A 13,572-nucleotide genomic window follows, 5' to 3' on the forward strand; every position below is an offset into this window, starting at 1 on the left:
TTGAGCACATCGGCTTCGATATGGTTTCTTGTCCGGAGAACCCTCGATGAACTATTAATTTGATACGATGAGTTCTCTGCTTTTGAATATTTCCCTGGATTTGAAGTTAATTTCAAATTTCCTGAGCAGAAATAGACGCCGCACGTGGAGCTGTAGCCAATATTAAAGTGATTCATTCCTATATGACAGAGTAGTAACGTGCAATTTATGTCGATGTTTTGGACCAAAAGACGAACAGCATCAGTGGGGAGCAGCATACTGATGCCTGACTTGATGTAGCGACTTGAAACGACCTCATCAACCATCCCACCATTTGACCAAGCACCCCACTGGATGCTAATGATAGAAGAACCAACATTTCTGCACATATTTGAAGACGAATCCATGAAAGCGTTTGCGGCTACGTAACCCAGCTGTCCTCGTGTTGCGAATAAGCAAGATATTGATGAACAGAGTGTTAGCCTTCGGAAATCCAAGCAGGCATATTTGTTATATAGTTCGCTCGTTATAGATATTTTGGGAGCCAAGACTTTTGAGCACGTGAAAAAATTTTGAAATTGTATTAATGCGTCGTGTAATACGCCTGCGCAGTGATACATGTGCAGATCGACGCAAGAGTTTGGCTCAATACCGTGTCGTGATACACGGATGAATGCACTGTCCAAACTCCGATTTGTGTGGAGGAATCTGCCTGAGCGCCCGTGTAAGATCGCCATCACTTGAAACTTTGAGCAATACCATTGGAGGATATTCGACGCAATGTGACCAGTTCCACCTGTCAAGTACAGTGAGATTTGCTTTAATGGGCTGTCGAAGTCTCTTCGGATGAGTGATCCTGATACATGGTTTCGTACTCCTTGTACGTTTTGTCGTGAAACTTCCGTGATACTCTTCAAGTAAGCATGTTTATTTTGAATAACCACAACAGAATTATTTACATTTGGTGATTCCCACGGAACAATAACGTGTCTCACAGACGCTGAAGATGGATGTGAGACTGAATCAACAATTGATATCATACCTTCAGATAAAGCCACACGCATCATAGAACTCGCATCCAGCTGTTCCATTTCTCGAGTGGTGTGGACACTCACTTTCGTCGCTCGACGCAGAGCATGAGCTAATTGTAGGAAATCTGAAACACCCCTTACGTTTGTAAACGTACTGTGCTTTCTCAACTCGGATGCGATAATATTCGATCTCAAGCCATGCCCCAAGAGAAGCGGTTGAAACGCGATTATTGAGTATTTGAATGCAGATGGTTTGGTATGGGACATTCCCGTGGGGTTTGAAAATTGATCCGTCCTCATCCGTCGAGATACAATATGGAACAAAATCGTACTGTACGCTTTATTGGACGCAAAATGGTCACTTAATATATCGCTTCGGTCATTTAAGTTCAGTGATGGAAGTGTTGACACGATGGCTCTCGTACGAATCTCGGATTTTCTGTGAGTGTACGAAGTCACTCCGGACGGTAGGAAGAGATGGAGAGGCGGATCCTGTGATCTGATGGAGCCCACAAAGCCCAGTTGCAGACTACAATCTTCGTGTTTAGCGCGATTGTGTCCACAAAATACATCGGAGGTCGTCCTTCCTACCGATCCTACGCCTCCAAACGACTGATACAAGCTTGGGGCACCGTAGTCACTCAATCTCAGCATGCCAGAGATTTGCGCATAACACACGTGCAACCCTTTTGAAACCGTGTTGGATGTGGTAAAACTTGTACTCGTACCTGAGGAGAGGGTGCAGTATCCGCTTTCATCGAGTTTCAATGATAGATCTACATTGGGTTTGTCCAAGTAGAGTGACGTCGAAATAATTACGCTTTGCACAGCGTGACGTATTGGATGGTACAGCATGGTGTGCTGCTCAGGATGTCCGACCAAGAACATGACGCGATACAGAACTGTCGCTGGGCATATCGTTCTATTACGAACTCGGTGATGCTTGTATAAGACGCTATCAATTTTTAGGATAAAGGACTGCGAGGTCTTTCCGGTGGACATTGAGCAGGCCCATCTCAACGACGACGATAATTGCGATAATTGACCATGTCTACCAGCGATCTGTAGAGTGGACCAGCGAACCGAATAGTGATGCGAGGCCAAAAGCCGTGATATTGTATGCGCATTTGTTCCTTGAAAAGCAAATGCACTCGTACCGAAATAACGTAACGATGAGTTCTCCACCAAAGATACATTCTCCCTCGGTAACGAAACCAAAGATCCACTGCTGTCAATATCACACACGATATGCGTGTTCAATCGTCTTAGATGTAAAATTTGAGAGAATAAATGATTCGTTGACTCTTGAATTGTAAAGACAAGGTTGATCATACCTGAAGCTGCTTCAGCATGCCCCGCGATTGACTTGCTAGCATTAATATTCACGAGTTTTGCTGATTGAATTGCCTCAAGAATGGCATTTATTTCGATTGGGTCGCCGAGGGCAGTGCCGGTTCCATGCATAGAAATATTAAATGAGTTTGAACACTTGTGACAGCTTCGTAGTGCTTGACGCAATAGGCTGACTTGACTTGTACCATTCGGCGTCGTAAGCGCGCTCGATCGACCGTCTTGATTAATTTGCGTTGCGCAGACTTGCACTACTCGGGCCGGCGAGAAATCGCTTTTTGATAAATCTACCACAGCCAGCAGGCAAGTATACTCAGATCGTACGTAGCCATCAGCAGAAATATCCAAAGTTTTACATCGACCTTCGAGCGACAACATACCGAGTCTGTAAAGCGCATCAGTCACATTTTCACATATGATATGATTCACTGCCGCAGGCAGGCCGAATGTACACTTTGTGAGGGCGAAGAAGGTCGAAACCAAGTGCAATGCCACGAGTGAAGACGAACAGGCGGTATCCACGGATACACACGGACCATGAATGTCGAAGAAGAATGCAATTCTGCCACTTGCTACACTATGGGCCTGACCCATGACGGATTGATCATTCACAGAGAGCGATACATCGCCAAACTGTGAAATACCCAACGCCAAGCTAGTGTTTTTCGTCTTTTGGTACGATGAGGTCGACGATAGCAGTTTCTGCGCATAAAACAGAAGATTCTGCTGCTGTGAGTCCATCGAAATGATTTCTTGCAGTGTTAGGCGAAAACATGATGAGTCGAAGCCACGAAGATCGTGATGATTACCAAAATTGTATGATAATCCGTCGTCGTGAAGTGTAGTGTTCAAATCTTTTGCAACATCAAATTTTGAAACCTGATGACACGATATAGCATCCGACGTTTGCAATATGTTCCCGCTTGTGGCAACTATACCAATCTCAATTGGCGAAATACTATGCGAAATACTTCGAACATCTTGATTTGGCGAAAATTGTACTTTCTCAGACGATATATCATCCGCTGAGTTATGCAGTGCTGAATTACTCTTAAGACGAAACACATCTACTGGTTTTCGACTCGGAGTAACAGACTTACTACCGTCGTGTGCAATTATAAGCAAATCCAATGTGCGAAACCAGTCGTCGTCGGTCCATTCCGTTCTCCTGAAACACTCGTGCTGGTTTAGTAGACATTGAATCTCGCCCACAAACCCAGAGCGCAGCAGTGCAAGTTCACCATTATTGGTCACCGCTCTCATCACACACAGTGGGTGTTGGGTTCTTGTCGTATGCCATCGTAACTCGTGCGCCATCGATGTCGTATTATAGAAAATCTCACTGCCGTAAATTGTTGGAGATCGTGCGTTGTATGAATCGTACGTAGGATTATCATAGCTCATTATCTGACAGCCAAATTTTGAGAAAAGACTTTTCAGCAAATATTGATATCTTTGTTTGCTCAAGTTTTCCACGACGAGTAGGCGAAGACTCGAAGCATCAAAGCTAGATGAGAACTCGCTGCGCACCATGGACGCACCGATAGATTCCGGCGCTATAAGAATAGTTACGCGCTCTCTAGCGATTGAACGATGAATTGTCCCAGAATCGGATTCATTTATGACAATTGAGCCTTTTGCATTTAAGACCGCAGTCGCCGTTGTGATGTTCAACAATCCCGCTTTATTTGCAAAGTGTAACGAAATATCAGTACAGTTAATGCTCAAACTCAGCTGCAAGTTTCTGATAAATGAATAGTGCATGTGAGTGCTGAAAAGTGTCAGTTTTGTATGACCTGTAGCGTGCATGTGCACTACAAAGGGTGAAGTATCGACAGGCATAATACATGGATAATCTAATCCTTTCCCGGGGACTTTTTGAGAATATTGTAGTCTAATATTCGAGATGTTCTTTCCTAGTGCAGTGGGAGGCCTTGTGAAAACATACTTTCTCAAGAGCGTAGTAGAACCAAATATTACATGCGGTGAAAACGACAAAACTTCTGCATCAGGAATGCTATCTGAGTCTCTGTGAACCAGCAGTACACCATCCAGCGAAGCAACGACGTAGTGGAGAAGAAGTCGAAGGTAAAAGTTTGACGTCACTGCATACACGCGCAGGCGAGAGTGTCTGACTTCCGGAATTAGGTTGAATATGTATTCGCGGTACGTGGTCATATGTTGGTCAATATCCAAGTATATGCATACATTGCTCGAAGTAACATATAAAGGTTGGGAAATATAGATCGTCTTCACATTTGTGTTCGTCTGTGCGCTTTCATTCCGTGATTTTTGGATTGATTGCGACAGTCTAGCTCGCATTAGCCGAGAAGTGTGGGAATGTTGGAGAGAAGTACCTCTTTCCATACGTATGCTGCTTTTTAGAATGAGGCTCTTCAACAGAGTTTTCCCACTATGTAACTGCTCTTCACACGAAGACCGGCAGGTATGTTCAAGACAGGCAATCAAATTGTCGACTGTGCCTCTGCAAAATTTGCTTTCGTCATACATCAGGGTGCCGCTAATGTCGGCATGAGAATCTTGAAGTCCCAACCAGAGCGAAAAAACGGCTTGTTGAAAATGCTCTACTCTGGACTCCATACATTTTGATCGACGCAGATTGCTGACAAAGCTGAAGCATGTCTCAAACATAGGATTGTTAGCATGAAAGTCACATCCATGTCGAGTGCAAAGCAAATGGATGATATCGTTGATGGGGACTAGAGGGCATTCACGAGCAGCGTTTATCATGTGGTGCACATTCGCGACAATATGTGAGAAATTGATGTTCATGTCGACCACACATCGGCCTGGTACAACGGCAGCGTAACACCCTATGGTTGATTGTTGTGAAAGTGAACTTGCGCATCGTAAATCGAATGAGTTTCCGAGAGTGATTCTTGCCAGACGTGATGCCTGAACCTGGCGTTCAGTTATGGTGGCGATCACAATTAGCCAGCAAGAAAGCAAAATGGTGCAAGTAGTAGTACCTAAGATTCTTGCGGTAGACTTCAATAAACGCGTTGCGCTTGCACTGAGTTTGAAAGGAACTCCAGCGCCTCGCAAGATGTCTGGTGAATTTAGGTCAGTCATGAAATCATGTCGCAGCTTTGAGGCATTGAAACTACTTCGCTTATTTTCTGTGAGAACGTTCTCCCAGTGTATCAACGCTTTATTTCTCAGTTGTGCACGACGATCTTTTTGGTCTATCAGGTGATGAAACCAGGAGGTGTACGAATCGAACGTCCCAGGTCGATCGCATGTAAGTGTGTTTGATCTACACGCATGGGCGATGATAGCTAAAGAGAGCGCGTCACCAGCAATGTGGTGCAAAACTACCAGCAATTTTGACTCGCCCAGGCGATACAAACGAAGTGGTGCGTCGTTGAAAATATCGAATGGATATGACTTCGCTTCAGCTATGACGATCTCTGAACGTCGGTGAACCGAACCACAATTCTTTCTATCACACCTTAAGATTGGTATGGAAGAAATTGTCTCTCCTGATTTTATGGATACACTATCATTGGGGGAAAAACGCATTCGTAGAATTGGATGGTTTAGTAACATACAGTTGAAGACCTCAATTATATCCTTCTCCATAGAGATGTCCACGATCATTGACATATTGTAAGCACAACTTGACGGATAGAGCTTGAAGTGCAGTACAAATATTTTTTGTTCTTGGCTTGATACCAGGACGCTGTCGTCTTTTACGTTTGCATGAGCTTCACTTTGGGAGACTGCAGTCGCGACCTGATTCATTTCGAGTCGTTTTATCAATTCCTCCATTGATAAACTTTCAGTCAACAAGCTGGCTGGTATGCGACATCCGAGTTGCTGTTGAAGCCTAGCAAAAAATTCAGTTATCCCTAAGGAATCCATCCCACTCTCTATGAGAGTTTTGTCTTTCATAAATGAGTGGAAACTAACATCGCGGTAGCATGCGGAGACGATTTCGTACAACGATAGTTGGGCACCGTTGTGATTGAACTCAGATGGCACATCCGGTTTCTTATGGTTTGTTTTTCTTTTGCGCAAGTGTGACCTTGATACTGACTGGTGCTCTAAATAGTGGAACTTGGAACTAGATGAATTTCGCGCTACCAGCACATCCCAATGGCCGACTTCATTGCGATACCTCTCCATGTAGAAAAGTTCAATGTGTAGGGTAATGCATTTCATCTCACGTGAACGATGATGTATAAGTGTCTTTGAGTCTTCAAATAGCTTGCTCGGTAGAGCGAGGCCGGATTTTGACAATGTGCGCCCATACAAACTCTGTGATGAAGGACGGAAACACAATCGCCGTGCTGATTGAGATTGTCTTGTGAAATGTGATGCACATCGAGTCAAACGTGCTTCGAATGCGAGCTGTCCGCAGGCTTCTGCACTGTTGAAAGTTCCATCGTGCGTACTTAGAGAGACAGTCCAGACATCTCGTGCGCATGTTTTCGTGCGATGAATACACTTTGTGATCAGGAAACGATCGTCATTGCCCAGCATATTAAGGGTCTGAAGATAACTCTCGATGTGTGCGCCAATTCCATGCATGTGAGCGTGGATGCACAAAATTATCTTGCAAGTCCCTTTCAAGTGTAGAAAATGGCCACGCATGTTTATCATCGGACTTCCACTGTCTTCAGCTTGATTAAATTCTAGTCTATGCCATAAAAATTCCATATCAGTGGTTCCCAAATGTTTACACCATTCATCTGAAGCAGCCACGATGTGTGCGTTTGTTCCAGAGTATCCAAACGAGCTTATCGATTTTAAGGCTGGGTTTAACGCGCATCGGCCTCGATTGAATCTCAATACATTCACATACTCCTTTACACTATCAAGAACAATTGGATTCATGTTGCGCAAAGACAATAGAAATCTACTTAAGCGCATATCATAAAGTGTCATCACTAACCCATGGATTCCTGAAGACGCTTCGCTGTGCCCATGTAGCGTCTTACTTGCCTGGAAGACGACGGGAGAGCGACCCACACAGTATACTCGTTGAATTGCAGCTATCTCGATGGGATCACCGAGCTGCGTACCTGTGCCATGTAACTCAGACTCATCTACGCCATTTCCTTCGACATTAATGCCTGAGTGCGATGCACAGGATTGAATTAGCTCAAATTGAGCGTTGCCGTTCGGTGCCACCAAGGAACTAGTCCTTCCATCTTGGTTTATTTTGCTTGCTTTGAAGTATCCTACGTTTTCACTGATATCGTTCGATGCAGCGTGATCCACGCGACGTTTTGCAAGAAGCAGGCCTGCATAATTTTCGGCCCGACCATATCCGTCGGCTTCGACGTCCATCGCTTTACATCTGCCATCTGATGATAGCATTCCTGCTGCATTGCAGACTATTGAAGTTCTTGGATCAAATATTAAGTTGACCCCGAAGGCCAGTTGTTCACAATCTCGATAATGATCATCACAAACACATGAAAAGTGCACTGCAACTAACGATGAAGAACACGCGGTATCAATAGATATAGATTGTCCAGTAAAGTTGAAAGTGAAAGAAATCCTGCCGGCAGCAACGTTTGACACATTCGTTGCACTTTCATATCCGTTTGCAAGTGTAGACTTATCACGCAAGATTCTTGCGTAGTCCGACGACGTGATGCCGACAAATACTGACTTTGCACATCCATTGACGCAATACTTTTTGTCGAGCAACGATGCGGCAGTGCCAAGCAGAACGCGCTGCTGTGGATCGCAGAGACGAGCTTCCATGCGTGACATATCAAAGGTATTGGCATCAAAATGATATACTTGAGCAATGAATCCACCAAAACTTGGTGGAAGTGCACCGTCTAGGGTATCAAATTTGAATAAATCTATGATCCAACGCTTCTCCAAACCTTGAATCGCATCAAACAACGGAATCTTGTGAGTTACTGTCGACTGGCTGTGAAAAGTCTTAGCGTAGACTCGCACGTCAATACTATGACGTTTATGTTGGGTAGTCAAAGAGCAGGAAGACCTTTGTATGGAAATTTGATTTTGATGCGATTCGGACAACATACATTGGTTTTGTTGCGACAAAAAACGAATTAAAGATCGGAGTGTCGGATGCTCAAATGCTACTAACTTTGGCACATCAATATGAAGCTTCGATGAAAGTGCATCAGCAAGTTCCAAAGCAAAAGTTGAGTCCACGCCGTTGGTCATGACGCTCTCATCCAAAGAAAATGGTCCATTTCTACATCCCCGTAAATCCGTTAGAACGCGCTGCACCACTGAAGCTACATGTGATTGTACGACATCCACGTGCATAGCTTCCAAATAGTTGTCGTCACTCACAATCTGAGTTGATGGGTGTTTTACCCTATCAAGGAGATCGTCAAGTAGATCCCATTGCTGTAGGCTATGTTCTGTTTGGTTCAGCAGTACTCTAAATTGTGAGTCATATTTCTGCATGTCCAACTTGACTACCAAAACACCAGGAAGCGCACGAGTCAAATGACATTTTGATATTATACTGCAAAGCTTATTGGGGCAAATCGAGGTCAGGCCCAAGATGGATGAGTCCCATGTTGCATTTAACGCCATACCAACACTCGCAAATGGCCCCAAGCGGATTGAGATAATTTCGCTTCCAAAAGAATGAAACCAAAGTGATAGCTCATCAATGTATGCATTTGACGCTGCATACGATGCCGCTCTCCCAAGACCGAAAACAGCGCTGATTGACGACAGAAATATGTCTATTTGTCGTGAGTGGGACGGAAAAAGCCAAGGCGTATTGTCTTTTTTAGCTTGTACTGAAGTTGCGACTTTTGGTACGAAGACTGCCATCATCTGTGCAGGTGTCAGGTGTTTCACTGGAGTCATCTGAAAGACTCCTGCGGAATGTATAACTGACAGTTTTTTATTTTGATCCTTGCAGAACCGGGATTTAATGGCTGCTAACTCATCTAAATTGCACACACAAGCTCTCGATATTGTCAGATAGTCATCTTCCGTGGAAAATGTTGGATCCACGTGAAGCACGCGACTTCGCCCTGTGCGGCCAACAATACAAACATTACAATGCGAATGGCGTTTCAAATTATTTATTAAGTGAGCGGTTATGCCATGAGTTCCACCATATGTTAAAACATTATGCGAGCAAGTCCATGCGAACTCACGCTGTCGTCCTTCGCGGAGGGTTGAACGTAAACTTACTTGCGCTAATCGCTGTGTGAAAATTTTACCAGCCTCAACTCTCATCTTGCACGAACTACAACTCAAAAACGTAAACTTTTCAAATACTGGTTTCGGAGCTAAAGCAACTTGCACATGTGGATACTCCAAATGCAATGCCTGAATTAAGCTCTCCATGGTCCCGAACGTGCAGGCGGCTTCACTTGCAGGACGTGGCTGCGTGGCCAGGTTGAAACAGGTTGATGAGCATGATCTTGAGACAATGCTTATCAACGGTAAAAACGTGAACATTGATGCGTAAATTGATGCAAATGTGTACGATGAGTCTTCTACTCTTTGATAGGGCACTATGTCACACAAGTCCAGGTTAAAGGCACGCTTTCCAATTCGCGAAGCTTTGAAACTACCAAAATTAATACAATCTGTGCCGTCAATTCGTTGATGTTTTGCGGCTCCATAAACCCAATTGGCCACGTACTGATGCGTCGGTAATTTAGCACGTCTTCGTATTTGTGATGCACTTTCTTCACACTCTATCAAGTTATTGGAAGATTGAATTCGAGATTTAGTACGTGTAATTTTCCTATTTGAAACTGTACGATGCGCGCACGTGGTATTCAACAATCTTGAGAACTGAACCATGGCGCAAGATATACGCAAAAAATGATGCATACACGACTTTAACAGTTGCTCTTTGACTCCTGTATCGCTAAAAAGTGTGTGTTCCATTGCACGACATGTAGAAATTGAATTCCGGAAGAACTGACATACGCTGAGGAAGCGCCGGTCGCGTACCTGTGGAGTAACGGTCACGCAGCCTTTACCAGTGTTAACACCATTCGACCCTACAACTTTAAACACAGAAGTTCTTTCGCAGAGATGTACGACCAAATTATCCTTTACTGCATTATGAGTTGTCAGCACTACTTGTGAAAGCATCGTCAATCGTTCGTTTGTTGTTATACCAACTACGGAATGTACAGCAAAAAGTAGATCTGACATTCGTGCGATATCATTATCCATATTATTTCTTTGCTTGAATGTTAGCCATTGTGACGAATCTAGGTAATAGGCTTTACACTCCACTGTCATGTAATCGTGCAGTAAGTACTTTTCGTCGAGAAGTAGTGGGTTGCCGTCCATAGGGCGCTTATACAGAGCGCTGTAAACGGTCGCCGATAATATCGCGTGAGCGTTTGTACCTTGAAATGCAAACGAGCTCGTTCCCGTCTTCGCATTTGCTTTATGCACATGCTGGCACGAAGCAGAAGCAGATCGCGGCACAGCAACGTTTGGCTCTTGAGAGGGATTTATTGACATTGCGTGCCACGCATGTACGTTGAGTAAGCGCATGTGCATTATGCCAGTGTGTCTTTGCATTTCTACGGCACGTGATGCACTTATGAGCCCCGCCACACCGGCAGCACATTCAGCGTGCCCCATGTTCGTTTTGATTGCATGCAATCGTAAAGTTTCTGCCTGACCCAAAACAGACATCGCGCCTCCTACTTCTATGGGGTCACCAAGTGGCGTCCCAGTTCCATGCATTTCAAGGGCCCGCACTTCTAATGGCCGAGTCGAAGCGTTTGCCAGGGCTGATTTGATGACTCTGGTCTGCGATGGTCCATTTGGCGCCGTCAACGAGCTCGTTCGACCGTCTTGATTTACTGCGGTCCCACACAGCCACACGCTCTCGCTATTGACATTCGCGGTTGGACTCAGTAATAATGTATCACAGCTTTCGGCTCGCACGTAACCATCCGCGGCCGCATCGAGCGTCTTGCAGCGGCCATCAGGCGCTAGCATACCAGCGCGTAGAAACATGGCCGTCGTAGTCTCGGTGAGGATGAGGTTCACGCCACCCGTTACAGTTGAGTCGCACTCACTCTGAAATACAGATGCCACACCGAGATGGACTGCCACAAGGGACGAGGAGCAGGCAGTGTCGATACTCATCGCCGGTCCTGTGAGATCGAATGTGAAGCATATCCGTCCAGAAGCGACACTGGAAACGCTCGAAGCGGGCACATCTCTGAAATTGAGTGGGAATATTAGTCGAAGTGCCCCGTACTCATCGGCACTGACACCAATGAAACAGCCTGTTTGACCATCGATTACACCTTGGTCGTCGTAGATGCAGCCGAAAGTGCACTTGAGTAACGTCCGTTGTCTTGGATCCATTTGCGCAGTTGTGCGTTCATTGAGGTCGAAAATGTGTGCGTCAAAATTGTTTACATTATTCATATGAAATGCAAATGGTGGGTTGCCTGATTCAAAGAAAGAATCGAACCGGCTGTCGACGAGCGTCACTTCGTCGTCGTAGGTTGCAGTAGACATATTGCCGTAGAAAGACGCAAGTGTGATACTTCTATTGCCCAGATTCTCCGCAGAACTGCCTTCCAATACCCGCAAGCTTTGTCGTGATTGAATTGATGATGAACTTGAACTTTGTAAACGGTCTGCAAGATGACGAGCTAGTGATTTTACCGTCGGGTAATCAAAACCGAGTGTATGTGGCAGATTGAGAGACGTCTCTACAGCCAAGCTCATCGCTAACTGCGACATACCGATAGAATCCAGACCTAACGATGTAAGTGGTGTATTTATTGACTTCTCATCTTGATTGATTCCAGTAATAGAAGACAAATTTCTGAAAATGAGTCCCTCTAGAGATATAAGATCATCGTGAGTTTCATCTTCGGCCCCAGCTTTGGTGGAATAAATGGTAGCGTCATCTTTCGATGATAATTCGTGTGAATTAAACCCTGAACCCAGATGCGCTTGATTATGTAGTTTTTGCCCTATCACAGAATAACATGGAGCAGAGAAAATATCGCTCGAAAGTACGTACAGATTTTTCAAGATATCCAAAGCAAGGTGTGGATTTATTGAGGGCATAAAAGCAGTGTTTGCGGAAATTCTACGCGTATCAATAGCCATTCCAACTGCACTCCACGCTCCCCATCGAGTACTCACAATGTTCATGCCTGAAGCCTTCTTATGTGCCGACATCATATCAAGTGTTGCATTCGCAGAGGAATAGTTGGCTTGTCCTATAGAACCGAAGACGGCGAGGGAAGAAAATACTATTGAAACAAGCATTGCATGGTGTAAGTGCGTTTTAGAACAAGAGAAAGATCCCGTCTTTGGAGCAAATGTAGACCTAATGGAATGAGGATTTTGTGAAGCATGCAAAGCGTCTTTCGTTACGCCACTCATGTGGACAATTCCAAAGGTGTTTGTGTCTCCTTCGTATGGTAATACGGTGGTAGAGGCGCACGAGTCATCTTGCCTAAGTTTTAAACTGATTCGCCAATGGTTAAAGAGTTTTGGTTTTGCGGACTTTCCACTTCTACATGATACACAAATGCCTAGTACATTGTGGTTGTGTGCTAACCAACCAACGTTCATCACCCCAATGCCACCTGTGCCACCTGTAATTCCCCAATACTCGCACCTGTTCGAAATGAAGTGTTCCGATGGTAAGTTGTATCGTAGATGTTTCAGGAACGCAATAATGTTTTGGTTTAGTTCTTCATCAGATACTGAACACTGAGTGTGGTGATTTGACATTGTGCGAAAGCGTTCGCGTTCAATTCTTTCTTCTGTCTGTGTTCGTACTAGCGAAAGAAGGCAAGAGTAATGCACGAAGTGCATTTGTGACATCTCTATCCAAATATACTGCGACGAGTTTTGTAGCTGCTCATAGGATGCTGTGCAGAGAATCACATCACCAGCATTCAGGCTTGACTTGGACAATTTTGTAGCGACTACCCCTATGAAGGGTATATGTGCAACTTTCGCATTCATTAACATACTTTTGACGCTCGATCCCGATGCGAATGAACGCTTTATTTCAACGAGAATAGACTGGTTAGAATCGGTTGCCACTTGCATCTTGGGGTACAAGAACTGTTGTTGCACTGATATGCGAAGTTGACACGGCATTTTGACCTTCCGAAATGTTGAGTTTGTCACGCGTTTTTGCTTTCCTTCCTCATACATAATGCATCGTAAGACAGCCTCCAAGTGTGAATGTCCGACACTACTTAGCGCCGGT

General features: G+C 44.7%; 1 protein-coding gene across 1 annotated transcript in view; it reads right to left on the reverse strand.

The window, feature by feature from the left end:
- Positions 1–13,572, reverse strand: part of pks2 (polyketide synthase) — a gene marked incomplete at both ends in the record, with an annotated part of 54,582 nt that overhangs the window by 26,473 nt on the left and 14,537 nt on the right. The window contains one exon of the mRNA XM_001416341.1: positions 1–13,572. This exon is cut by the window's left edge and continues 26,473 nt beyond it; it is cut by the window's right edge and continues 14,537 nt beyond it. Within this exon, the coding sequence (XP_001416378.1) occupies positions 1–13,572 (13,572 nt within the window).

This window comes from Ostreococcus lucimarinus, chromosome 2 (assembly GCF_000092065.1).
Source record: "Ostreococcus lucimarinus CCE9901 chromosome 2, complete sequence".
In the NCBI taxonomy this organism is placed as follows: Eukaryota; Viridiplantae; Chlorophyta; class Mamiellophyceae; order Mamiellales; family Bathycoccaceae; genus Ostreococcus; species Ostreococcus sp. 'lucimarinus'.